This window comes from Lonchura striata, chromosome 3 (genome assembly GCF_050655825.1).
Source record: "Lonchura striata isolate lonStrDom1 chromosome 3, ASM5065582v1, whole genome shotgun sequence".
NCBI classification, from domain to species: Eukaryota; Metazoa; Chordata; class Aves; order Passeriformes; family Estrildidae; genus Lonchura; species Lonchura striata.
In genome coordinates, this window is record NC_140705.1 from 36,503,643 (window position 1) to 36,529,828 (window position 26,186).

The window sequence follows — 26,186 nt, forward strand, 5'->3', positions numbered from 1 at the left end:
TTGAAATACTGTAAGCGGTATTTTTGTTTAACAAAACAGTGGGATAGAATTTACTTCATAAAAAAGTTCTTTGGAAACACATTAAAATCGAACAGTGTTACAGGGAGGGGACAGTAAATCCATGAGGATTTACAGTCACATACAGCCAGTAACTTCAGTTTCACAATCTGACTTTCCAGTTTAATACCATTTCAATTGTGTGAAATTAAACAAAAGCACAGGATAAGCGAGAGGGAGAAGTAGGTAGCAAACATTATTATTTAATACAGAATCACACACAAGTATAATGTGTTTTAATTTAAGCTCTTTGTTTTTCTACTTGCCTTCATTTACATCAGCTGTCTGCTTTCAAACTAATTGATATTTCAAACAGCAAGGAGAGTAGGTATCTACAGCAAACCCCAAAACTCCAAACAAACTTATTTTTAATTTTTAAGAGGTAAGTGTCTATGAACGGACAAGGAATCTTCAAAGTGGAGATCTATACTTGGATTTCTATAAATATATCCTGCCCATCTGAAGAGAAAGAAGGAACTAATGGCTCACCATTTCTTTGTCTTCTCTGGTTCTCATTCTTTCTCCATATACCAAAAACACATGCTGGCCTGGATCATAACAGCCTGGTGACTGGTCAACAAGCATAAGCTGGCACCAGCGGAAAAGATCACGTAAATTGAACTCCCAGGGTCCTCCTTTCTGTCCCCACTTTTTTTCAGCCATTACTTCTTTTTCAATCTGGAAAAAAAAAAAAAAGAATAATTTAAAAAATTATCTTTTATCCCATCTACAAGATGATCTTCAAATATTTTTTTAAAATGTCAACTCAACTTCTGCTTTTGGCACTGCTTACAAGACAAAGACAACTGAAAGAGCAGGTTGAATTTACTTTGCTGATGATATGTTAGGAACTAAAGCTTGATTTCATTTGTCTCTACTGTTTCTCTTAACACTCAGCTCTTGTAGTTTACTCTTGCAATCTTATAAATGAATATGTAGTAAGATGTTGACACAAGAGATTTTACCTACGGTCACAGAATACTACTTTCTTCTGTGTATATATGTTTTAACTTTTGTGAAAAACAGTGCCTCGTCAAATATCAACAAAGCATCTGATTGTCATGGTACAAGAATTCAGGTTTAGTGGTGTTCTTTACTTTCCTCTGCATATATTTCCATCCCTCATTTTTACCCACACACTTCTTTATAAAAACGCTTGGAAATAAAACATTATACTTATTTTTTTTTCTAATCTTACTGCATTCTGCCTACTTCTACAGAAAAAAAAATTAAAATATGTTTACCTTGTTATTGAAAGCAACCATTTTAGCAATAATAGTTTTATCAATAGCAGGAAACAATGTACTCCCAATAAACTTCATATCTTCTGCTGACAGGGGATCAACATACACCTATAAAATCAAGAGAATTCAGAGTGTTTATAAAATCAGAAACGTGTAAGACAGCATCATGATGTAGTTGAAACCAAACAAATAAGCTTGCCTGTGTAAATCTATTAAGAAAGGACTTGGGGAGACCCTTCCTTCCACCTCCTTGTCTGTACGGATTCTGGCATCCAAAAATCTTAGTCATCTTGTGCTGTACATGAAAACTCATTCCCAATTCTGGAACATAAATCTCAGCTCTGTGGTCAAAGCACGCGTTAAGCCCCTCTAACACAGACTGAGAAGCCAGATTCAACTGAAGAAAAGAAATAAGGATACAATATTAATACTCCAAAAAAAATTTTTTCATACACTCTAGTCTAATAGTCTGAGATTTACAGAAGGTAAAATTCCATTTCATTGCTGCTCTAGAACTAACACAAGTTATTACCATCAGCTAGACTGGTATTACACTGGAGCAATTAATACTTCCTTATGTTCACTTGTTAATTGTACTGTGTTTTTTCACTGTGGTAATGTAACAATTCTCCATTTTAAAACCTGCATTTTCAAGACTTTTTTCCTGAATTTATGTTCATACATTTGTGGCACTTGGAGCATTCTGTTTGTTTGTTTAAATTAAGGCAGTCTCAGCTATTTAATTACAGTGGTTGTTTTAAGTGGCATTCTTCTCAATAGTGGGGAAAAAAAGGAGGTATACAAGGGGCTAAACAAATGAAGGTTTTGCACTCTGCAGTAATTAGAATGCATATTGCCAAGGCAGATCTGTGCACACACAAGTTTGAAAGCCCTTGCTACATGGTACATGAAAAAACCCACAGTGTCAGGAAAGCTTATATTGGCAAGATGGAACTCTTCCCCATCTCAATTAAATCAGTAACCAACACATTAGTTGGTTACTGATTTAATTGAGATCATTAGTATATTAGTCCTCAGAAAAACACCTTCTATTTCAGTGAAATTGTATCCATAAAGAACACTTGTACCAAAACTTCTGTTGACATTCTTCCCCAAAAACTTTCAAATGTAAAATCAAACCTATCCTTGGTTTTCAGCAATAAATTAAGCTGGGATTCAATCCTTGTTCTCTTGTCTCAAGGAAGTCCAGATATCACCTGCCTTCATGAAGGGAGGTTGTCAGCACTCAAAGGTATTTATTCCACAAGCCAAATCACCAAACCTGCTCTTCTAAAACATTCAGTTTCATTTGTCCCCAGACCTGAATTTACCTCATCCAAGACAATCCAGTGCCCAGCCTTTAATGCTGCTAACAGTGGTCCATCACGCCAGGCAAATTCTCCTCCCTTCCCACCTTCAACAGGCAAGTCTGTCCCAAATAAGTCTGTCACGTCCTTTGGGAGTAAAGAACAGAATGGGAGAGTTAAGGAAATGCAAAATTTAACAGAAGTTCATAGACAGCATTTGTTAACTTTACTTAACATATTCTCACTTCCCTTTTAATACCTACACTTTAGATCTAATTAAAAATTTTCAGCAATTGCAAAATGCTGAAAGCTTTTCCATTATAGGATTCCAGTGACCAAGTGCATTATTTAACAACAAAAATTTAAATTGGGACAGAAAAGCTAAAAAGTCTTAAAGCTGTTTTCGAGTAATGTTGCAGAAGCCAAGAAAAACACAGTAGATGAAGTTATGTATGTCTTCACCTGAAAAGAACAGAAATATCTGGGAACTGGCATTCACTCACAGAAGCTTACTGCTCTGTCTGCTTCCCCCTCCCATTCAGTTTTGAGACCACTGAGACCAAGAAGGAAAAACTGAAATTTCAGACACAGTGCCAAAGTTAAAGAGAACTGCAATTTAGAAGTTATACAAAGCTTCTACCCTGCCATAAACATCAAGTAATTAAGATAATATTTTATTCTACCGTTTGCTCAGACAGGTTGATTCGAACAAGACAGTTCCCTGAGGCTTTTGCCAGGGCAGCAACTAGGCTGGTCTTGCCCACTCCTGGTGAGCCCTCCAACAAAATAGGTTTGTTAAGTTGTAGGGCTCTTAACAGTCTCTGTGCATTCACTGCAGTAGTCCCAGCATTTAAAGCATAATCTGTCATGTTGTTCCTCTGGAGAACAGGGCCTAAAATAAAGGAAAGATAAATCAGAAAATAATTAAACAATTAAAGAATGTTTATGCTGGAGGTGCTGACAGTGTGCCTCTGAATGAGCTCACTCTGTCTGTAAATTGCTGATCTCAGTACATCAAGTAATGGAGATCCAGCTCATGTGCCATTTTTGGAGATGTGGCACATACACTTTGTTTGACCCATAGCTGCATCTCAGCTCATCTCCACATATTTATACTGAATTTTGCAAAACAAGCATATGGACATAGGATTTATTTTGCCATGAAACCTCAATACCTCTTGGTTCATGACCTAAACTAGAGTGCTATTCCTGAACAAACATAAATACGTTCTTGCACTTCAGTCATGTCGATCTAAAACTCAGAAGCAGCTCTTGAAAAATTGACACTGAGGGATACAATCCAGCTATATTCCAGATTAATCTGTTCCACATGCTGCCAGCTCTGTGAAGGAACATCCTCTTAATTAAAAACTTGCTTCTCCCTTACTGTTATTATGGCATACAGTGGGGAGAGAGCATAGTTTGTCTGCCAAATTCCAGCCAGTATAGCTCCTTGGACATCATTCCGCCAAATGTGTAATACTGCATTACTCATTTATACAAGATATTAATCACCAATGCATACTACACAAACTCATACCTGTTTAGTAGGAAAGGGATCCAAAGAGATTCCTTTTGTGAACTAATCAGCAGAGGGGAACTAAGCAGTTTACAAAGAAGCTTTACTTTGTACAATTTTATGCATGACTAACACAATCCATGAATCCAGGAAGGCCAAATATGAACAAATAATACAGCATTAGGAACACACAGGTCCATGGGCTAAAAACTAACCAGCTGAATTAGAAAGCTCAGTCATCACTTTTTAGTCGTGTATTTCAAGGGTAAGAAGCAGTGTTTTTCTAGTTCCATTTGCATTTTTTTGTCCTATGATGAACTGAAATGCAGAGATTTAATGATTTTGCTAGAATTGCAGCAAATATTCAAGAGCCTAGAGCAAGGCATGGCATTAACCTGCATTCTGTTCAGCTTTGTACTCCAGGACCCCTGGTTTCCATGCTTTGCACAGGGGCCAGGATGAGCTGCAGCTTTAGTTAGTGGAAGTTAACAGGCATTCTGAGCATGCAGAAGTGACAGAAAATCACAACTCAAAATTTAAAAAAAGCTTTGTTACACCAAAAAGTCTATGAAAATTAGGCCATTAAGAAGTAATGAAAAAAGGGAGTGAACAGAGGTGTCTTAATAAATGTGACTGAGTTGTAATCTACACACTTGGAGGCAGAATAGGGATTTTTCTAAAGCTTAAGAACCAATAAATTGCTCTATGATGGTGCAGGTATCCTACTTAGATTTAGTGAATAACAAAATTACTGAAAATATAAATCACAGAATAAATGTCCACCCACTCCCACAGTCTCTTGCCTCTTGGAATAAAAAATGGGTGAATTCCCATAATGTTGTCCATCCATACAAACTCTTTTTCCTTTGTTCTGTCATAAATCTTTAGTTCATTCTTCTGATACTCAGTCAGCTCAAGGAATTGACTCATTTTCTCACGTAAGTATGTCAGGCATTTCTCACGAGCTAATAAAGCTGTATCAGCTGAACAGGATGTTGTACCTGTAATAGGAAAGTAAAATGTGCTTCTAAACATAATTAGGCACATACATCTTATGACAAGAAACTCATCCCTTCATGTGCACAAAGGTTTATACTTTATTTTAATGTTTTCAGTGCTTCTAGTACCATTTACCATGGACAGATTGTTCTATGAGCATCAGAAGTAAGAATATCGTATTTCCAACCACCTTTCTTCTACCATTGCAATCACCCTGATCGCTTGCCATAGGACCCCAGGCTTTCTCTTCTGCCATTTCTTGTGCCTTCAACTTTTCCTCCTCTCCCTTATCTATGTTTATCAGCTGGGCCAGCAGCCAAACATACAAATATGCATTCTCAGCTATGTGCACAGTGCAGGCCAGCACAGACAGATGCTGATATGTGCAGTGGGGGATAGGGAGCATAGTATGTGCTCAAGTACTGTATCAGCTCAGTAAAACCCCATCAATTGCGTAAAAACCACAGGTTTTCTTAATTTGTATGCTAGCCTTTGTAATATTATTAATCCCTCTAATTCATCTTGCTCTATTACTCAAACTCTTGCTACTGAAACACAGAAAAGGCACATAATGTACAGAAAGTTGTCAAATGGAAGTGAAAACGTCTCCTAGAAAAGCCCCATGCTACCCCAAAGCATTTTGTTTGCATTTGACTAAAAATATTAATATAAATACACAGTTTACTATTTTCTGCTACTAAATGATCACTGAAGACTTACCTGATCCTATTCCATCAATATACACCAAACATGCAGCATGGATAAAAGACATCCCTGGAGAAATGTTAAGATGGCTGCATCCCTTGACAGAACTCGACTCATCCTCTGCCATGACATTCATAAAATTAACCCAGGCCAAGATGTCTCTCACACTGAGAATACACTGGCGACCAAACTCTTGATTAGTCAGCCATTCAACAAAGTCCATCATGAGTTCTGCTATGTCTTCCCCTAAAAAAAAATTTAAAATCACACAAAACCCCACCAAATAAATTTGAGTTACCATTTTTTTGGTCACATCTACTACACTGTTGTAAAAACATCTTCAAAGTAGGTACAATTGCATGAGTAATGTGGATGGGTACTCTATATCCTAGAAACAGAATAAGAAAAGAGAAAGCTCCTGCCTGAGCTGTTGTTACAAATCCTTTTAAATTCAGGTAACAAGACAGCATCAAGTGACTACTACTAACAGTGAAGATGCTGGCTTCACTGTTAGTATGAGAAAAAATTAAGTACCAGTTCTTTCAACACTCTATATTAAAACCAATCTGGGACACTGAAGGGCTGGGGATGGTTGAACTTACCTTGATCATGAAGTAAACACAGCCTTGAATTTACTTCTGGCTAAGATACACAGTGAAGGAAGAATGAAGTCCAAAATATATCGCATTGTCTTCAGAGAGAAATGTAGCAGAAAAGGGTGACAGTGGTGTACATTCTGAGAAAAGGTTGGTGGCCTCCGAACTCTTTATTTTCTTAGCAATATTTGAATACCAACACACAGAAATACTTACCCTCGTGGTTTATTGCACCCAGAGACAATCCTGGATGAAGATTGTGTTTTACAATCTGTATCAAATCATGGCGGCCATTGCTCTGGGGACACCATATTTCTGTAAATCTGTTGCGCAGCGCAGGGGAAAGCTGCAAACAAGCAGAGTGACAGATCAATTGAAGATTCATTAAAATATCTTCCCTAAAGGTCAGTTAGCAACTGCCTTGTAGTCACTGTACTTGTAAGCAATAAATAAAATGAACAAAATAGATCTTTCCTTCTAATTTTGACAGAGACACTTTTTAAGAAAATCTTTGAAAGAAGAAGGATTAAGATTTCCAGTAGTGGCATCAATGCAGGAAATGGGTGACACAGAAAGTTCAAAAGAATATGGGAAGAAACTGAGCTGGTTTGCAAGCAGCGAAGCTCCACTTCATTTTCGGACACTGTATCAAACAAAGGCTCTGTCATCTCCCTTTGCTTGCAGTGGCAAATCACCACATGGAAATTTGCTTTCAATTACAGCGCTTTTCTCTAATTTCTCTCTTCCTTGGCTAAATTGGGCAAACAAAAATTAGTAGAACAAATGCAATCCAGAAATAAATCCTGTTTAAACACATGGCCTCAATGAGTGGTTCTGTACTTCAGAAACCACTTTAAATGGAGTACCCATCTTCTTTTAAGTAAAAGAGTTCCTGGTTCTTTTTTATAAACCTAGCTTCCAACACTGCTCGAAAGTTGTAGCATTTTGTTGTCTTATGGTTATTTTAAAACCTGTTTTAAATTACTTAATTCCCAACTTCAGAAACAAATTTTTTCATTTAATGAAAAAGCTTTTTTGGGATGTAATGTTCATTATTCACTAAGAAACACAAGATGCCCATCACTTTCTGAATAGCATGAAGGAGAAAAAGCTGATATGCAACTTTGTAGTACCCCAGAGACCTGGATTTACTTGCTTCACAAGTCATAGTTCCTGCACTTGAATATTCTCTATATCAAGTCTACCTAGAGTATTTTAGGGGCCTGAAGCTTCCTTTGACAATTTGCTGAGTATTAATTTATAATGCCACAGTGATAGCCCACAGAAGTGGCAGAAAACAGATTCACCCCAACCCTCCTTTAGAGTGATGAAGCAGATGCCAACTAGAAAGCACTGGATGCCAGAATTGCCATGATGCATTTTTACATTGCACCTCCAACCACTTAATGGACAGTATGACCAGAAGATGCATTCTGCATTTCCAGATGTTTTGGCATTTACCTCTTTTTTCCCAAAGTCACCTCCTGGGTTCATGGTCGCAAGGATACGGAATTTCTTTCCTGCAACCAACAGTTCTACTTCATTCTCCTCATCATCTTGGCCACCTTTCTCAGCAAGTACCAATGTCTTTTCAGCTTCAAGAACACTAGAGAGAAGGTAAAAAAATATTGCTTAAATTTTGCTTCACACTTCAGAAGATCACTTTAAAAAGAAAATAACATTAATTGGCCTGGATAAACTTTCATTTACCCAATAAAATGGGTAACAGAAAAGACTAAAATGAGGGATACTACTGCAAACAGATAATGAAGTTGAATTTATATTTTAGTTGTTCTGGGGGTTTTCTTTACACACACACAAAAGAGGGGAATAACTAGATTTTGTTCCTGGGATTTGGCATGATACATAATTTCAAGAGCTCACTGGCAGGCTGAAAACACTAATACTGCAGATGGTAAGCTAGAGATTTTACTTTCAAGTTTTAATTGTACCACTGTCCCTTTCAGCAAGAGAGCAGCTCACCTAAGCCAGAAAACAAAAGTGCCTAAAACAAGTCGGATTTACCCCACTCATGTTTGGATAATAAACAGACACAGTGAGGATGCTTAGTACTGCCACATCTCAGACATACCTGTTAAGCCGCTCTAGCACAGAATCATCAGCTAAAGAAATCTCATCAAGGAGGAAAAATCCCTCCTCCTTCATTGCTAAAACAAGAGGTCCATCACACCACTCAAATAGTCTAGAACCATCAGATTCCTCCTAAAAAATGGAAAAGAATGTGAGAAGCTCTAGCTGCTACTTTTTTTTTCCATAGTGACACCACCCAAAGTATTAGAGGTGCAAGACAAACCTGCTCCTTGGACCTCTGCCTGACTGGTCGCAGCCCTCCCAGGAAGTCTGATGTCTCCATGTGCAGGTGACAATTGACTGAGTACAACTTCTGATTTGTTAATGCTGCAAAGATCTGACAAATGGTGGTTTTACCACACCTGCAACCAAGTCATTTAATTTAAAAGGGTGAATTAAAAAACAGAAGCAAAACCAAACAATCAGCTCACTTTGGACAGGATTCATACTTTCATTGAAGAGCTATGAGGCAAAGGCCCAGCATGCAAATTTTCTTCTGCTCCTTTCGTTGAAAGAAATGCATGCAAAGTGAAGCCATTTTTGGCACAACTGTTGCTGACTTGCACAGGAGGCCTTTAATTAAATTTAAATCAATAACTGCATTGATGGATTTCTGCATGTTCAAAGTCAAATTTATTTCAACTTGCCCTTACAGATATTCAACCAGCCTAACTTTTCACTGAACTGGAAATACTACATGCCTAGACCAAGTCTAAGTCTGAGGGAATAAACTGCTGAGTATCTAGTTTTCATTTACTACCCAAGTAAATTTTCCTTCTGTCTTTTCTTGCATTTTTCTTTCCTTCTCTTCCATAAAAATTTACTCTGCAAATTTATAACCAGCACAAGAGCAGAAAGTATCTACTTCCACGACCTCCACTACAGCATATGAGGTGAAGAAGTGGTAGCAATATTCAAGCTCATAAAACATGCAAACTGAATGTGCTCTGTAAGAGAAAAAATGCCACAATACCCCAAAAGTCCTGTGAGGCACAGCGAGATTCTACAGGGCACCTTGTAAGCTGGGGTCTGAAGTCAGTTCACTTTTATTTTACTACTTTTATATAACTTCTGTGTAGTTACACAATGCAGATAAACCCATCAAAGATACAGGCTAAATGAGACGCATCTGCTTCCCCTCAAAAAGGAACTGTGAAAAACAGCAGCTGCAAGTCTGCCACAAGACAGGCTCAAATGTCCCAGACCAAAGCAGCACTGAAGCTCACACAATCATTTTGTCTCCAGCTCAGCAGCTGATGAAGCACTACCAAGAACATCATAAAAAGATTACCCAGTGTCTCCCACCAGCAGTACTGGTTCACCAAACTCCAGGGCTCGTCCCACCAACGTGGCAAGTCTCCTCATCCCTTGAGTCCAGACAACATGGCTAAAATCTCTGTCCATCACTGACATCCACGTGGAAGACTTAGCTGCACAACACAAAGCAATCCATCAGCTTCCATCACATCTACAGATCTTCCAGTGGGGCCCCTCTAGAAAACTCACCCAGTAGCTTTTTGACACTTTCTCCTGAGAAGAGAGACTCAGGATATATTTTTTTCTTGAAGTGTTTTTCAATGACATTTTGAATAACATCCACCTCCTCCTGTTTCCTGACTCTGCCTGCCAGAAGCATAAAACCTACAAAACAAAGGAAGAGAGAAAGTAATTACTACCTGGGTAATCAGCAACAAAAATTTACACTTAAGAAATGGGGCTGGAAAGCAATTCTACGGACACTTAAAAAAGCTGGGGCAGTAGTGCTCACCATCATTTGCTAAGTGCTGAAGCCAGTCATAGTCCTTCTGCAGCTGCTCTGCCAACCTGTACCTTTCAGCCCAGCGGAACAGATCCCGCAGGGTAACGAATCCGTGCTTCCCAGCAAACACCGTCGAACCTCTGCGGTAAGACTGCCACAACAACAAAAGCCAGGCATTTTTTCATCAACCCGTCCAAATACTTCAAGCAAACCTAATCACCCCTCTCTGCAGTGACATTGCAACAAGAAAATGTTATGAATAATTGCAAAAAAAAGTCTGGTAGAATCACAACATCTGAACATTAACTCCTTTTAGGCAGGTATTTGATGAGCACCAGGAATGAAATAATTTAGATAATAATAATTTTTAAAAAAACACCAACTGAGAATAAAATAGGTACCTGGAATAAAACAAAATCCAGTTTGTGCTGCAGTAATTGATTTTAAATACAAGGTAGTTTTAACTACATACTAAGTGTCAAATGTCTGTTGAATACAGGAGTATCCAAACATACCCAAAATTGCTGCTTAAAAATAATACCAAGTTTCACATAACCCAAAGACCCCTACAAATCCAATACTGTTTTGGCTCCAGAGCAAGGAGCCATATTAATTCCCAAAGTGTCTAGTTTTTTGGTTTGTTTTTGGGGTTTTGGTGGTTTGTTTGTTTGGTTTTTTTTGCTCCTAGTTTTCTCTCAAATCTGACATCACCTTCCCTAATCTTAGTCTTAACTACTGATAATTAACACCTTGGTGGGTTGTCTCCATGATGTGGAATCTTAAATATCCTTCAAACAACAATACCTCCCCCCAAAAGGAATTTCTATAACTTTGTGCATGTTACATTGAAGTATGTTTGCATTTATTATACTAAAAGAAAAAAGACTCTCATACTTGCAGGTCTAACATGACTTTGACAAGCTTGCTGCAGTAAGAAGGTGGCAAACTGCATCGCTTGTGCAGGATGGTTTCCAGTTCAGCACTTGGCAGTTCATCAAAATGCAGCTCCACAAAACGATTTCTGAAGGCTCTGGACAAAACCTAAAATATGAGACCACACCACTATTTGAACTTTTTCCTTTGATATTGTTCACAGATCTTCCCCTACACATCCAAAGGAAATAAGGATAGTGTCATAACATACAAATTAACACATACACATCAACATTGAACAAAGCATAGGAGACAATCTGAATGAGGACAAACGCTTTAAAATGGACTGAGTGTTTTAAGGGCATAGCTAGCTAAGCATTACAAAGCCACAAACTCACTCTCCCTATAATGGGAGTATTGGAAGGGTAAAAGTGGTAAAACTTTTAGGCTAAGACAGTTCCATAAGTAAAGCAAAAGGCAAAAAATGTGAAAGCAGAGCAAAATTAGTAATTCATTCATCACTTCACAGGCAGGTATTCAGTCATCTCCGGGAAGTAAGGACTTCATCATACACCAGAGTTACTTAGGGAAACAAACAGTGAACTCTCCCCTTCTCCCTCCTTCTCCCCCCAGTTTTGACTGATGAGCACAATGTCTTATGGCTTGGAACATCCCTTTGGGGTCAGCTGTCCCAGCTGTGTCCCTTCACAGCTTCTCATGCACCCCCTACCTACTCCACAAGTAGGTGGGGCAGTGTGAGAAGCACAAAAGGCCTTGAATCTGTGCAAGCTTTGCCCAGCAATAATTAACACATCCCTGTGCTATCAACACTGCTTTCGTCACAAATCCAAAGCACAGCACATACCAATCACTCTGAATTTCCAGTATTCAAGTATTCCAGATCCAAGTATAATAAACATGAACTCCAGTTCACTAAATAACTTAAATCTCAACTGCCTAAAATTAATTAGAAATTCTGTATCCATGAAACAAGGAGCTCACCTAAACAGAGCCCAGCTGTACTGAGAGTCCACAGCCACCTCAACTCTCTCCCTCTTGAGAGATTCATGATGCTACACATCAAAACATTTTCACATCACACTGTATGTATGAGAGAGATTAACTCCCTAAAGTCTTAGCTACCCAAAAGGAATAGAGCATACAGACCTTTCTGCCACCATAGAGACCTGGAGGGTTCTGTGTGGCAAACAGCATGAAGCGAGGGTGAGCTTTGACAACCTCCTGAGTCTCAGTAATGAACAGCTCTCTGTTATCATCCAACAAGCGGTTGAGAGCCTCCAGAACATCAGTGGGAGCCAAATTCAACTCATCTAGAACAACCCAGTAGCCCTTTCTCATTGCATCTATGAGAATGCCTTGGGGGGAACAGAAAAATTCCTAGTCAAAAATCTTATAAAGCAAATCTAACAGAAGCATGCACTCAGATACTTTCAGCAACTCATTTCATTCAGGATAAGCACTGATCCAGATGATGAAGCAACAGTATTGTTTAAATTGTTGGCTTATCATCATTAGGTCCCATGGGACAAGCATGATGAGAAAGACATGAACTTTTCAGAATTCACTGAAATTCACACAAGTGATTATCATTAACGTGCAACTACTAACTTTATGACAGGTCATCTCTCCTTTGTAATAAACCAGACAAATTAATCAGAAAATGAAAACAAAAAAACCTAGCCACTGAAATGAGACAGGAATTTGGAGTATATAGAACATGCTCACTTACCTTCCTTAAATACCAGCTTTCCAGAGGCATCTGATGTGTAACAGCCAATATATTCTTGGATATCAGTATGCTCATGGTTGTTAATCCTTACACAATGATTCCCAGTAGCAGCGGCCAGCCAGCGAATTAAACTGGTTTTACCAACAGAGGTCTCTCCTTGAATCAGTACTGGATGAGTCCTAAAAGCCATGACCAAAATAGTGGCTTAGAAGCATGAGCCATGACTTTCTCACACACAAGATGTCAACACTGTTAAATCACACTATCAAAACACTACCACTTAACTCATTTGGGGTATCCAAGATCACACACTAACCGGGAAATGCAAATAACTTTACTCCCAAGTGCTAACAGCTACCCATGAAGCTTTTCATGGCAGTACAAAATAAGCAGGTTCTTCTAACCTAAATTTCTAGATCAGAATTTAAATAAAACTAGGTATGGCAATAAGATGGTCTAAGGAAACAAGAAACATATGCATAAATTTCAAGTCACTCTATAATGAAAAGTTCACTATAAAGTTAAAAGGAAAATAGACATTATTCAACCAAACAATAAAGATTAGAGGGATACCAACAACACAAGGCCTAAACAAACATATTTAACTTTTTTTTTTAACTTAAAAGTTGAAACACTTACCCTGCAGACACAACCCTGACAATGTCTTTCAGATTAAGCTTAACTGAAGGGGTGAGCACGTAACTCTCATCTACTGTAGGTTCTTTGTCTCCAGCTGAAATCCAGTACCCTTCTATAAGTATAAAACTCCCTCCTTGAGGTTTTGGTATTTGCTAAGGAGACATGACAGAAATAAAATTATACAGACGAGTTTCAATTTGTTGATGAAAACAACTACTGTTATACCACTGCTACATATTCTCTAAAGTAATTTTAAATTAATCCCTGAACACTCCTGCAGTAAACACTGTCCCCTTGTCACAGAATGCAAATTACAGGAAAAACTTTACCAGATTATTTCAGGGTCATGAAGCAGGAATCTTTGCCAGTTGCATGAAGATAAAAATGTCTCAAGAATCTTAGCACTGAATTTTGTAGGGCACTTAAAAAGAATTTTGCTTTAATATTTTTTACTTATTTATACACTTTTTCCAGCATGAAAGGGTTTATTTTGAAACAAATACCCATCTCTTTAACTGGCTTTCCCATCTCCCATGCAAACTCATGCTGGGTTCCCAGCACTAGTGACATTCTTCCTTTCCCATAAGAGATAAAGCACAGATGCTTCTTCATATCCATATGTTCTGCATTCAGGGTCTAAAAATATAAAGCCTGAGAAAGTTCCTCCAAAGTCTGCAAAAGCTTTACAGTTGGAACCACTGCATAAGCTGCCCACACTCCACAGTGCTTTAACTGTTCAGGCTTCCATATTTTTTCAAATTAACAAATCAACCAGCTAACATTATCAACATGCAAGCAAACTAAAAAAACTGCAAAAGAATGGTATTAATTTTTTCCAGTTCTTAACTTTGTAGAATGAAAAACCGAACTGCAAGAACAAAATGTAGAGGAAAAAATGAGAGAAAACAACTCAAAATGAATTCTACTTTAAATACCAGACAGTTCTTCATAATCTTAGTTGCCTACCTGCTTGAGAAGGCTTTTGATGTTCCCAGAGACTATATGCTGGCATATTAGCTTTTGAACCACCGGGTGAGAACCTCTGTCAAGCTGTGTCAGGAAACTCAGACAGAAGCCCTAAGAGAAAGAATTGTTTTCAGTGATAAACATGAAAATTAAGGAAAAAACATACAGATTAAAGAACCATTTCTGTTCAATACTGAACTTAGAGAAGATTATCCTTTACCCAAACGTCTGTAGTGAATACACACTGAAACAAACACCAGCGCAGGTAATCACCTCAAACAGGGAGCGTGCTATGCTGCCACATGGATTAGACGCTGCAAATCTCAATGCCCTGCACAGGGTACGGAGACTGTAGTGAGGTCTGTGGCCAGTCCCATCCACCAACTTTGTTTCTGCTTCCTTTCTCACAGACAAATAAAAGCTGCAAAAATAAAGTTACATAGAGCTGTTACTGATCAGACCATTGCTCCAAGAATCAAACCCCAAGTATGAACACTTCAGTTTACCCCCAACTGCTATTTTTCTTAAAAGCTCCAGGTTATGAAAGCCATGACAAGCTCTACCATCTGTACAGTCAGTGAAGCACAGCAAAAGAGTATTTTTAGAACCATATTTTTGACTGAGCTCGATATACAAAGCGTAAACTCCAACTATTCTAAACATGAGATAGTTCACCTTACACTAGGGGAAAGAAAAATAACTAGACAAGCACACAAGACTTTCTTCGGAAATATCTACAGAAGCAAACCATTGTAGTCTCTCAGATGGGAAAGAGGACTGAAACAACAATGCTATTTAACTGGTGTCACTAAGAAAACAATTCTGAATTTAAAAAAATAAAAATCTCCTTCCCACAAATATAGAAACCTGCAGAATTAAGAAGATGAATGTCTATACTCTTCTGTTTCCTAAAGCTGTGCTAACTGCTGCATGGGGAGCATTACAGCGTTTCCCAAAGCAGTCTAACCACAGACTATCATCACATATTTACTTTTTGTGGCTTATTTCATCAAGAATTTAAAAAGATTACAGTGAACTTACTTCACAATTCCTTGTACTGTATTTTTGTTCACATTCAAACTTCTCAGATAATCCATTATAAGAATCTGTAAGTCTACTTCATTTCTCAATTCTTCTACATAAAGTTCAGTAAACCTGCAAGAATCAAATCAATCTATAACACTTAATACACCTGACCACATTGAAAAATCATGTTATACATAAATCTCATGGCATATAACATGTTTAATTTTTAAGTAAAAGAATACTGATTTTTAAAGCTACAGACCTATAGAGTGTCAAACCTAGACTCAAGAACCAGAGCAGTTGAAACATATGGTATTGCTAATACTTTCAAGTAATTTATCTGAATTAGTTTAACATGTTAGACTGAAAGTGAACAATATGGCTTAAATTACAATTTAAACAATTTGCAATAGATACTCAAATGTTACAGCCTGAACAAAGTAATGACACAGTAGTAGCTATTTTTGAAAAATGAGAAATATTAATTCATTTAGACTTAGCAAGTTATGCTGATGCTGAAATCTTTTTCTTCTGTATTATACCCATTTTCTTTTCTTTCACTATTCTGCAAGAGATCCAATAGCAATAAAACCTTGCTTTGCCATTAATAACTACAAATGACTAGTTACACGTAGCTGGTGCATCTCCAGAGTCTTGCCCAGTGTTTATGAATCTGGGAAGAGACTACACATGCAATTTTTGGCACTCATGAGGGAAACTGCATCAAGCAGCAGGAGATATGTACATAGTAGATGGTACTGAAGAATGGATTTGCCACAATTCCAATTGCCTTGCCACAGCTTATACGCTTTGAGACCACACATCAAATATTTTGAGTATCACACATCTGTGCCACCATGCAAACCACCTTCCTTTTGAGTGAACAGGACTGGATATGCAGCTTTTTGCAAGGATCATCAACACTTCTCAGTTAAGAGAAAGGCTGCTAAGCAGACAGCAAGCACTTATCTGTATTTATTACTCCCATCAGGAACATAAACTGCTGCAGTAGCATTCCCAAGTACTGACAGCTTAAATGTGAAGAATAATAATTTCCTGCTCCCAATGACAACACTCTACACTACTGCTAGACCATTTGCACATGCCTCAGCTACTTCACCAAAGTATTTTGCTGACTCTACTTCATGAAAAACCCTCACTATACATCTCTCACAGGTAGCAAATGTGAGCTCTTACTTACATCCTCAGGCTTCAGATAAAGCATTCTTCACTGGTCAACTCCTGAAACTAATTAAACTTTGAAAAAGACAGTGACTATTTTGTCCTAGAATCATTATTTCCTACCTGTTTCTTATTCCTAGAGGAAGATTTCTCTTTCCAACATCTGTAGCTGGATTCATGCAGGCAAACAAGCGAAAATCGGGGTGGCGGACAAGAGGCTCTAAAGCAAAACAGAAATAAAAGACAAAGTGTGGGTCTCAGATTCAGTCAAAGAAAGAAACTGAGAATTTCTAGCCAGGCAGAAGGCTGGGAAGGAGCTAGAGAAGAATGTAAATAATTCTTTGTATCTTGTTTTTCACATTGTTTATAGTTAAGTTCTATCACTGTGCGTCAAGCACTTTGCACCAATGCTTGAGTTGTTTTCACTTCAGGACCAATGAAGTTGGTCCTCACAAAGCTCTGTATGAAAGAGCAGTGTATTTTCAATAAACCAGAGTTTTACTCTCAGCAGCCTTCTGAGTCAGTTTTCTCATTCCCATCCTGCCTTGACAGCAACATCAAAGTTCATGATTAACATATTTATATGTTAACTATGGTGTATTTCTTCTATTGCTGCGCTCCTACCCTTCCTTAAAAATACCAGTGTCAAAAATTTTCAGAGAAAAGTCCTTAGTGATTTTATCAGAAGTACCTGCATCTTCACAACAGCCACAGGCAAGTGAAACCTTGACATTTTTGTGTGTAGCAAGATGTTGTAACAGCACAAAACATTTCAAAAATTATGAGCCCTAAAGTTGGAACTCCTTTTGTCTTTTTCAGAATAATAGCCAGTTCTTCCCTCAGCCAGGAAGAAAATTCAGCCTGGGATGCTCACAGAACATTTGCCTCTCTCTGTAGCTCTCAAGAGTAGCATCCAGGAACTGCATTTTTTTATCTTTACATCTGTAAAAGGAGTTAACTTTCTCCACAGCAGCCCCTACAGTGCTGTTGAGAACACACCAGTGTTCTGGACATCTTGCAAAGAAGTACGAAATCTACTAAGAGCACATTGCTCTCTTGTGCACACATTCATTTTAATGGTAAATTATCTCAATTTATTTAGAGCTACATAGGATAGGGAACTCAGCTGAACACCAAAATACAGCATAAGCAAGCAAAGAAATAGTACCTGTGTCTCCTCTATCTAGTAACACCAGTGATCCAGATGATCCTTCCAATAAACCACTCAGGCACTCCAAAGTCTCTGCTGCAGCCAAGTTAATCTCATCCAATAAAACCCACTCTCCTTTTTTTACTGCTTGTGCCAGAGTACCCTAAAAGCAAGATCAATTTGTTAATCATGTTGCCAGGAATGGAGTGTCAACTGAAGCATTCAGATACTGGAAATACTTGGTGTGCAATCTATGGCTTGATTAGACAAATGGCAACTCCAGACCTTTTACATCAGAAGCAGTTTCACTGCTCTCTCTCAAGTAACAGCAGTCATTTTGCCAGTCACAGAAGTCAGACAGTTATCATACCATTGTATCAGTAGCCAGTTAGATTGGCTCAAATACAACAGATTTAAAATCTCTTATTTGTGCAATCTACCACTGTGGTGCATATGCATCACTAACACCACATGAGAATAAAGTTAATCCAAAGAAATCTAAAGACACAAGCAGTATTATGCTCCTAAGGAATCTGTATCCTACTAATTAACACTATATTAAGTCAAGACATTCTCCAACTACTCAAAAATACATTTCTCTATAGAGGACTGGTCAACATCTCATACACTTTACATGAAATTTGAGAAAATATATTCAGATTATCAGGGTGACAGTAAACAAGCATAAATAAACCTCATGGTTTCTCCTAATCCCACTTAATGTCATCAAAACATATTATGGGTTTGAAACATTTAAGAAAAATCACTTCCAGATAAACAGCACAGATTGTTAATATTAAATCCTTCACAGGAATCCCTAGACAGAAGTAAGACCTACTGGAGACTGATCAAGAAGCTTTTTCTAATCTCCTGCAGTTGAAAAGAAGAAATGACATACTGATAGTCTCATCAGAGCAGCCTTAATTCCTGTTATACAGCACTGAATTATTGTGCTACCACAAACCAGTCTCCCACTGCCCATCTCACCTCTGCTCCCTTGAATCTGCACAGTTGATTTCACAGCAATGCTCTTGCCAGGAAGCTACTTACATAATACTGACTGCAAAGTCTTTTAAATACTTCTCCTTATTCCTCCTAGAATCAAAATTCAAATATCTAAATACCTCAACAAATGCAAAGAGAAGGGCATTTTCTGTCATTTTCATCTGTTGATGAGCATGATTCAATTTAAGACCAAATGCCTCCCACTTTTCCTTCAGTGGTAAGCCTGCAAGAAAAACAAATTTAAGTTTGTATCATTAGAACATAGCACAAAAAATGTTTGACAACATTTTTTTTAATCAAGTTGTTTCAAGCAGACAGATACAAAATAAGCTCGACCACCAAAAAAAATTCAAGTCCTTCAGATGACACACCACAAATTAAAAAAATAATTTAATCTTTGTTTTTGTGCATGTGTGGTTTTTCATTTTTTAAATTTAACTGAGTCCATATGTCAAGAGTGCTCAGATAATTTGCTATTCATTCTCAGATGAGGAACAAATACTTATATTGCACTTTGTTCCAGCATGACTGTTACTGTCTAATTTCCAGAGACAGAAAGAGACATAACAAAAAATAAATCCAAATTTCTAACCCTTATGACAAACAGATTAATAATAAACACTTCAGTATCAATAATTAACACACTATTGCTTACCAGTTACAACAATATTTACTATAGCATTGATTTCAGTTATTTGTTAAAATCCCTACCTGAGCTACATACAACATCAAAATTCCTTAAGAAACTTTCCAAGTTACAGATTTCAACTTGACTTTATTTTAGGATTGTCAAGTCTTGCAATAAATTCAAGAACTCTTTAGACTCTCTTTTTTTTTGTTTTGCCTCTTTACATTTATTTTAGTATCTGCATATTCAGAAGAACCATTTAAAAGAAGAGTGGAGGTAAAGCTCAGAATTACTTTTATTTAGCTCAAACTGAATGAAAGCTACAACTTCACTTGTTCTGCTGGTCTAGAACCAGAAACAACTCCATTGCCTCAGCCCCAAAATGCGTTGTGATATATACAACAAGAAAAACTTCTTTGGAGACAAAACCACACTGGAACAAGATAAAGCACTAGGCAAGTCAGTATCACTAACACAGGAATCAAGGCAAAAGCAAGATCTTAAAAATAATTCCTACCCTAAAACAGTTATTATTTTAGGTTTGGTTCTGTCATTGTTGTTTTGCTTTATTTTTGAAAAAAGACATGTTTGTGAGACATAAGCAGGTTCCAGGGCTGAAAGTATGAATGCATTCGCATAGAAGACTGGCACACAAACAAGAAGGACTGCTCACCAGCACAGCAAACATGTACTGAGTGGAGACCAGATGTTAAGGGTACCACAGGGCAGACAACCTCCACACTCTCAGACATAGCTAACAGCAGAGATGAGTTAGAAAAAGGAAAAGAAAAGCCAAACCAAAACAAAACCTAACCACTGTTCTAACAGTGTTCTGAATGTCTTGTTGCAATGTTGACATTGCATTTCTCAAAACCAGAAGAAAAGATGTAATATAGGGGGAGGAAAAAACCTCTGAATTTCAAACAAACCCAAATTAAAAGAACAAAATTCACCAGTATTTATCTACCCTCTGCATGGTTTAGCACTAATGTGTGTTTGATCCATCTAAGTCTTACCAGATGCATTTTCTTTTACTTCTTTATTAATAGCAGATTTATGAATATGTTGCATTAGTTTTAGCAGATCATGCCAACGTTTCTGTCTGTAGCAAGTCTGAATGTGTCCCAAGAATGTTTGATTTTTCTTTCTAGAGAATGTCTGAGAGAAGAGTTCTTCAAAACACTCTCGCAGAGGGAGCCAGATCAGCTTGTTATCCACAGGCTTGTAACTGAAGAGAAGCAAAAGAGTAATTACTTATGTGAGACAGTCACCCCTGAGTTTAAAAAAGAAAACAAGTCCAAAACCAGTCACTTGAAACAAGAAACTGCATGGATGAACCCTTGTTTCCAAAGCTTTTACTAAACTAATGAACTAAATAGAATTGCACATATTTAAATGCACCTCATGAGGTGATTTTGTAAAGACAGGAACACTCTGATACGCAAAATATTCACAGTACTACCAAACAATCTGTCCAGTGAATATTACATCAAATCTATATTGAACAGCTTAGCCACTGTGGGCTGTGTTTTTGAACGACTTCATCACACAAAGCTTTGCACACAATTCAGTGAAACTGCTCTGCTCTTCAGCAAGGACAAGAAGGTTTCTGCATGCAAACATGTTTATTAAGACATTTATTCTACTACATAACAGATACTGCCCATTTTTTCTGCAGAGCAGACAAAACAGTGGTCAGTGACTCACCCCCCTAAGAGATCAGCTGTGTCACTTTGTTGGTTCATGTTGACAACCCTCAAACGGTGTCCTTGAAACAGATAAAAAGCACCATCAACCCGTGGGTTTGTTTGTTGTTTGTCAAATTATCTTCATGTAAGTTACAATTTTCACGTATTATTTACCTGTAATATGAGCTAGGTACTGGACCGCTGAGGTTTTGCCAGTTCCTGTTTCACCAACCAAGAGCACAGGCTCTCCTTTGACAACACACACTGCAAGCTGTTCCATCAGTACTGCAGATGGCCGTGTGGCAGCAAAGGTATGTTTTGCCCTGGAAAAACAAAGCAAATTACTCAAGCTAAGGTTTATCAAGGAACTCATTTCAATTTTACCTTTATTATTTTTTTAGTGGAGTGGTTTGATTTAGGATTTTTTTTAATATAGGTCAGGTCTGAAAAGAAATAGTTCTAAGATACTCATTTTTCTCAAGATACAACCTAAAAACGTAGGGTTTCCAAATAACTTCCTGGCCAATGAAGTTACCAACGCATACAAAAATCTCCCTCTACCAAGGCAGAGCCACTGAAATCTTTTTATAACAGCTGTGTACCCACACTCTTTCGAAGACACTCTAGCTCAAAGAAGCTGAAAATCTCCATGCTTTGGCTGCCAGAAGCATGAGGCAGACATTCTTAAAAATACACAAGGTAAAACTTAGATTGCAAGGGAAAGAGTTCTCACATACCTTTCATTAGAATGACAATAACCAATTCTCATTTTCCTTATCCCCTGTGCTCCGCAGTCTATTCTATTCCACCACAAAATATTTCAATTCACATGGAAACTACAGGATATTCTACCTTTGTACAGTGAGAGCCTGGTTCTGCTTCTTCACAAGAGTCACTCTTCCAACACAGACTTCTTGTTCCCGTATTGAAATTTCTGGTTTATAGAGTTCACAGAAGAACTCCACCTGTGAAAAAAGCACCAGCATTTCCAATACTAATCTTGCTTACATCACAGTAAAGAACACCCACACCTTGCTACCAGTATTATTTTGCAGAAAGTTAATTTTTAATGGTAAAATTCTGTATTTTGGAGGTTTTACATAATCATCACCTAAAATAGTGAAGGACCTCAGAAGTGTTTTTATCTGTACAAACAACTTTCAACTTAACTTGATAATAGTCTTTGCCACTGTATTTCTATTTCATCTATTTCATGGTAGCTCAACTATAGAAATTTGAAGAGTTATTTTAACAATAAACATTCTCTCTTAAAAAAACCCTTTGTGTGAACAAAGATATTTTGCCACATGCAGGGAATAATGCATTTCTGTAATTAAATAACGCAAGGACAAAGAGAAAAGCCCACAGAAGTTTCAGGGATCCATCTGTCAAAGTAACAATAAAGGGAATTTGCTTTGCAGACTTCTACAGTCAGAAATAGTTGACAAAGGAGTGATTTAGTTTAATTCTGTCATTTATAGAGCTCCAGAGAGGCAGCTGACTTTGTAAACAGTGAGTACAGAACAAGTAGCAGTAAAGATCATGTTTCTCTCTGATTTCTCTGTTTAAGCAATTAACATTCACTTTAAACCACCTAAGAAAAAACACATTCTTTGCTACCCTGTGCATCTAGTGCTATCATGTGCTTAGGTAGCTGTGCTGCTCCAGCTGTGAAATCCTTCTTTTGTATCATGGGGCCATTTGCTCTAAAACAGGTTGCCTGGAACTTTCAGAGAAAAAAGAAATGCAGCTGAATATAAAATAGGAGGGGGGAAAAAAACTGGGACAAAGAGGTGGTCATAATTTTAAATAAAAAATAGTGCAACATATTTAAATTTATCATAGAAAAATTGCAAGCTATAAAACACTACCAATAAAGATCATGTTAATTGTAGCTCACCATACCTTTTTTTTTGAAATGTTTAGGCAGCTTCCAATAACTTTTGCCATTTTCTGTCTGCTCCCTTGGTTGGACAACATGGCTGTGAAACAGTCAAGTGCCTGTCAAGGGGAAAACCAACTTCTTGAAAACTAAGTTTGTATGACTTTATCTGACAAAGTACCATCTTAATATAAAGGAACCCAAATCCAATTCAATCATTTAAATAAAATGATTTCACTGTCCTCTGAGTCAAAAAACAGAGTTCAAAAAGATGCAATAAGAGCTGCTAAACTCTGTAATGTCAGCACATTTGGTTTATACCAAAAATAAAAACTTTTCAGTGCCCACACACAAAAGCTGTTTATAGACAAATGAACCAAAATTGAGATGGAAGTAACATTGTAATATCTCACATCTCAAAACTGCCTCTGATGGATGCGCACCCAAAAAGTCCTCAACCTATACTGTAAACTGATGAATAGGTAAGTAGAAAAGCAGCTCCAAAATACAAGAAAAAGAAAGGTCTCAGCCACACACAATCCCAGCTTGTATCAGTTACAGTTATTTTGCACCATGCAGTTTGTATGACAGCAGTAAATTCTTTTAGCACCTTACTGCAAACAAGTTTCCTAGTAGGAACAACAACTTCTGATCAGAGAGATCACAAACAGTCCAATTGCTTCAAAACAAAACCAGACAAATTCCCATCTCACATTCCCAAAGAGAGCATTTAGTGAGACATTGCCAGAATTTGAGACCAATTGGATCAATTTCTGGATCAAGTCTTACCGCACCTCCTGAAAAATATTCACTGCTGTGGTTGGAGAATTACTGTCAAAGTTGTACGCAATCCTGCTGCACCAATTCAGTAGGTCTCTAAAAAGAAAAAACAAAAAAATTTGGTACAAACATGCCAAAATTCACAGCACCTTCTTTCATGTTCAAACCTAGGTCATGACATCATCTTGTGGCACTTGCACGTGGAGTTGTTGTGCAAGTTGTACATGGGAAGACACAAAGGATGATTATTCTGAAGAGCAGCTGAGCACAGACCAACATTGCTTTAAATAGATAATACATACTCCCATTAAATTAAGGTAACTAGTAAAACTCAAAGGTATTAAAGAATCCAGAAAGGTATAAACCTCCTGTTTTTTCAAGATACATTTTCCTTACCAACATCATCTTCAAAAAGGCAAGAAAAGGAAATTTTTTTCTAGAAAAACTGACGTTCTTATGCTCCACAAAAATATCAGGTACTACCTATACCTAGCATCTACTAACTAATTCACAAAGCACTACTGGTTACAGAAATTCCAGATGAGTAGAACTGACATTTGGCTGGAAAGGAAGAAATAATTCAGCATCAGACTGTATTTCATCACAGAATTTTGGAAATTAACAGGACATTACAGATACAGTTATTTTTAGTCTTCTTGAGTTATAATGCTGAGAGTGTTCATCATGAAATAATCTAGATAATATACTCAGTTACTGAAAATTTTATCTTGTAGCTACTCAGAGAACATTATACAGCACCTTCCAGTTCTTAACAAGTACTTATATCTTGTTTTAACAATAATTAGGAATAAATACATATGGCCTGATGCCAACAAAGCACGGCATATGACAAAACCCACATATTCCCCCACGCCTCCCAAAAAGTAAGCATAGCAAATAAGAAGTTTAAATAATCCAGAATGAGTTTATTTAAATTATATATTAATCATTATTTTAAAATATATATATATATTTCTAGGTTTTTACAAAATTAATGTTTAATTATTCAAGCTTTCAGCCTTATTTCTAAAAATAAGAAAAATAATGAAAATAAACCCTTCTATCTCTGTAGCTAGCTGACTTCCAATAAACAATTAAGAAAAGACAACCTCAGAGATAGTTCTCGTCCTTCCAGATTTGCTTTCTTATGTTCTGATCTTGATTCTGATGCTGCTTCTGGCATGTGACTGGAGCCAGCAGCACTGTTGTCTGGTGCCTGATACTTGTCTCCAGCAAGGTCAATGAAAATGTCTAGCAAGTGATCTGTCACAAGAGCAAGGTTGGGGTATCTCCTTTGGATGACCTGAAACCAGAAACAAGAAAAAAAATGAAACAAAACAACAAACCCATCCACACTGAAAAGAAACCAACAGCACCCCAGTTTTTGCTGGGAGATGCTTCAATAGATATTTTAGCTAGCAAGGTACATAAAACTGCTCTCTTGCAATCTCTTACCTGAAGAAAATAGAAATTATGACTACTTTGATACGATTTCAATGCCAAAACCAAACTTTTCTAGCTCAACTCTACTCCAATTCATTTAATACATTTGCACAAATACCAACAGGAAGAACAAAAAGTACATTCAATCCTACCTGAACCCAAACCATGACCAGTTTACAATTTCACAACTGGTAACAGAAGTCCTTATCTCCCACCCTTCTTTTTATGACTAAATTCATTTGAGCATTCAAATTGTCTATTCACTGTGCTGACAAAGGCATGTTAAGGGGATAATTTTTATTTTGTAATTTCCTTTCAGCTCAGTTCTCTCCACTAAAGCTTGCCAACCAAAATATTGCTTCTCAAAATGACTTTTCACAGATACAGCCCAGGAAAACTGATCCTACCCCGCCAGACAGACTTTTAAGATTAACAAGATCATGAACCTGTTTTCAATGTAAGCAAGAGGGTGTAGTACTGTGGAATCTTAGTGCTTAATTTATACATTTTTGTGACTTAAGCTACAAAGTTGCAGAAAAACAATCTAGTGATAAGAGAGACACAGCTAACACTCCATTCCTAACAATTAGCTGAAAAATGAGAAGAAAGGAAAAAAACCACACAGATATTTAAGGCCACCTATAAATGCACTGGCTGCAGAACGAGACCAAAGGAGTGAATAAATTCTACTGGAAAAACTGTCTTCTCCAGTCCAGAAAATTCAGAACATTCTCATCAACTCCTTGCTAGATAACTATTCACTACCTTTTCCCTCAGCCTAGGTTCTTTTAGGATCAGATCCTGGTTTGAGCTATGCATCACAAGGAGAATCTCCAGAGAATTTGATTTTCATATGAGCCCTGGCTTGTTTTAATCTTCTGAAGAACTACACAAAGC

At 37.4% G+C, this 26,186-nt stretch overlaps 1 protein-coding gene across 5 annotated transcripts in view; it reads right to left on the minus strand.

The window, feature by feature from the left end:
• Positions 1 to 26,186, minus strand: part of MDN1 (midasin AAA ATPase 1) — a 92,605-nt gene that overhangs the window by 50,011 nt on the left and 16,408 nt on the right. For all 5 annotated transcript variants that reach the window (XM_085576448.1, XM_077782306.2, XM_021545486.4 and 2 more), the window contains exons 10-40: positions 24,956 to 25,149; positions 23,861 to 23,942; positions 23,090 to 23,185; positions 22,037 to 22,149; positions 21,359 to 21,507; positions 21,204 to 21,264; positions 20,513 to 20,724; positions 18,988 to 19,091; positions 17,882 to 18,026; positions 16,837 to 16,933; positions 15,547 to 15,660; positions 14,779 to 14,926; positions 14,506 to 14,616; positions 13,540 to 13,691; positions 12,901 to 13,079; positions 12,318 to 12,526; positions 11,172 to 11,318; positions 10,287 to 10,428; positions 10,025 to 10,159; positions 9,810 to 9,948; positions 8,742 to 8,880; positions 8,520 to 8,650; positions 7,889 to 8,033; positions 6,644 to 6,773; positions 5,847 to 6,077; positions 4,931 to 5,128; positions 3,292 to 3,500; positions 2,633 to 2,755; positions 1,501 to 1,698; positions 1,302 to 1,409; positions 547 to 735 (exon numbers count right to left, since the gene is read on the minus strand). In XM_085576448.1, the coding sequence (XP_085432574.1) occupies positions 547 to 735; positions 1,302 to 1,409; positions 1,501 to 1,698; positions 2,633 to 2,755; positions 3,292 to 3,500; positions 4,931 to 5,128; positions 5,847 to 6,077; positions 6,644 to 6,773; positions 7,889 to 8,033; positions 8,520 to 8,650; positions 8,742 to 8,880; positions 9,810 to 9,948; positions 10,025 to 10,159; positions 10,287 to 10,428; positions 11,172 to 11,318; positions 12,318 to 12,526; positions 12,901 to 13,079; positions 13,540 to 13,691; positions 14,506 to 14,616; positions 14,779 to 14,926; positions 15,547 to 15,660; positions 16,837 to 16,933; positions 17,882 to 18,026; positions 18,988 to 19,091; positions 20,513 to 20,724; positions 21,204 to 21,264; positions 21,359 to 21,507; positions 22,037 to 22,149; positions 23,090 to 23,185; positions 23,861 to 23,942; positions 24,956 to 25,149 (4,530 nt within the window). The remainder of the gene's footprint in view (positions 1 to 546; positions 736 to 1,301; positions 1,410 to 1,500; positions 1,699 to 2,632; positions 2,756 to 3,291; positions 3,501 to 4,930; positions 5,129 to 5,846; positions 6,078 to 6,643; positions 6,774 to 7,888; positions 8,034 to 8,519; positions 8,651 to 8,741; positions 8,881 to 9,809; positions 9,949 to 10,024; positions 10,160 to 10,286; positions 10,429 to 11,171; positions 11,319 to 12,317; positions 12,527 to 12,900; positions 13,080 to 13,539; positions 13,692 to 14,505; positions 14,617 to 14,778; positions 14,927 to 15,546; positions 15,661 to 16,836; positions 16,934 to 17,881; positions 18,027 to 18,987; positions 19,092 to 20,512; positions 20,725 to 21,203; positions 21,265 to 21,358; positions 21,508 to 22,036; positions 22,150 to 23,089; positions 23,186 to 23,860; positions 23,943 to 24,955; positions 25,150 to 26,186) is intronic.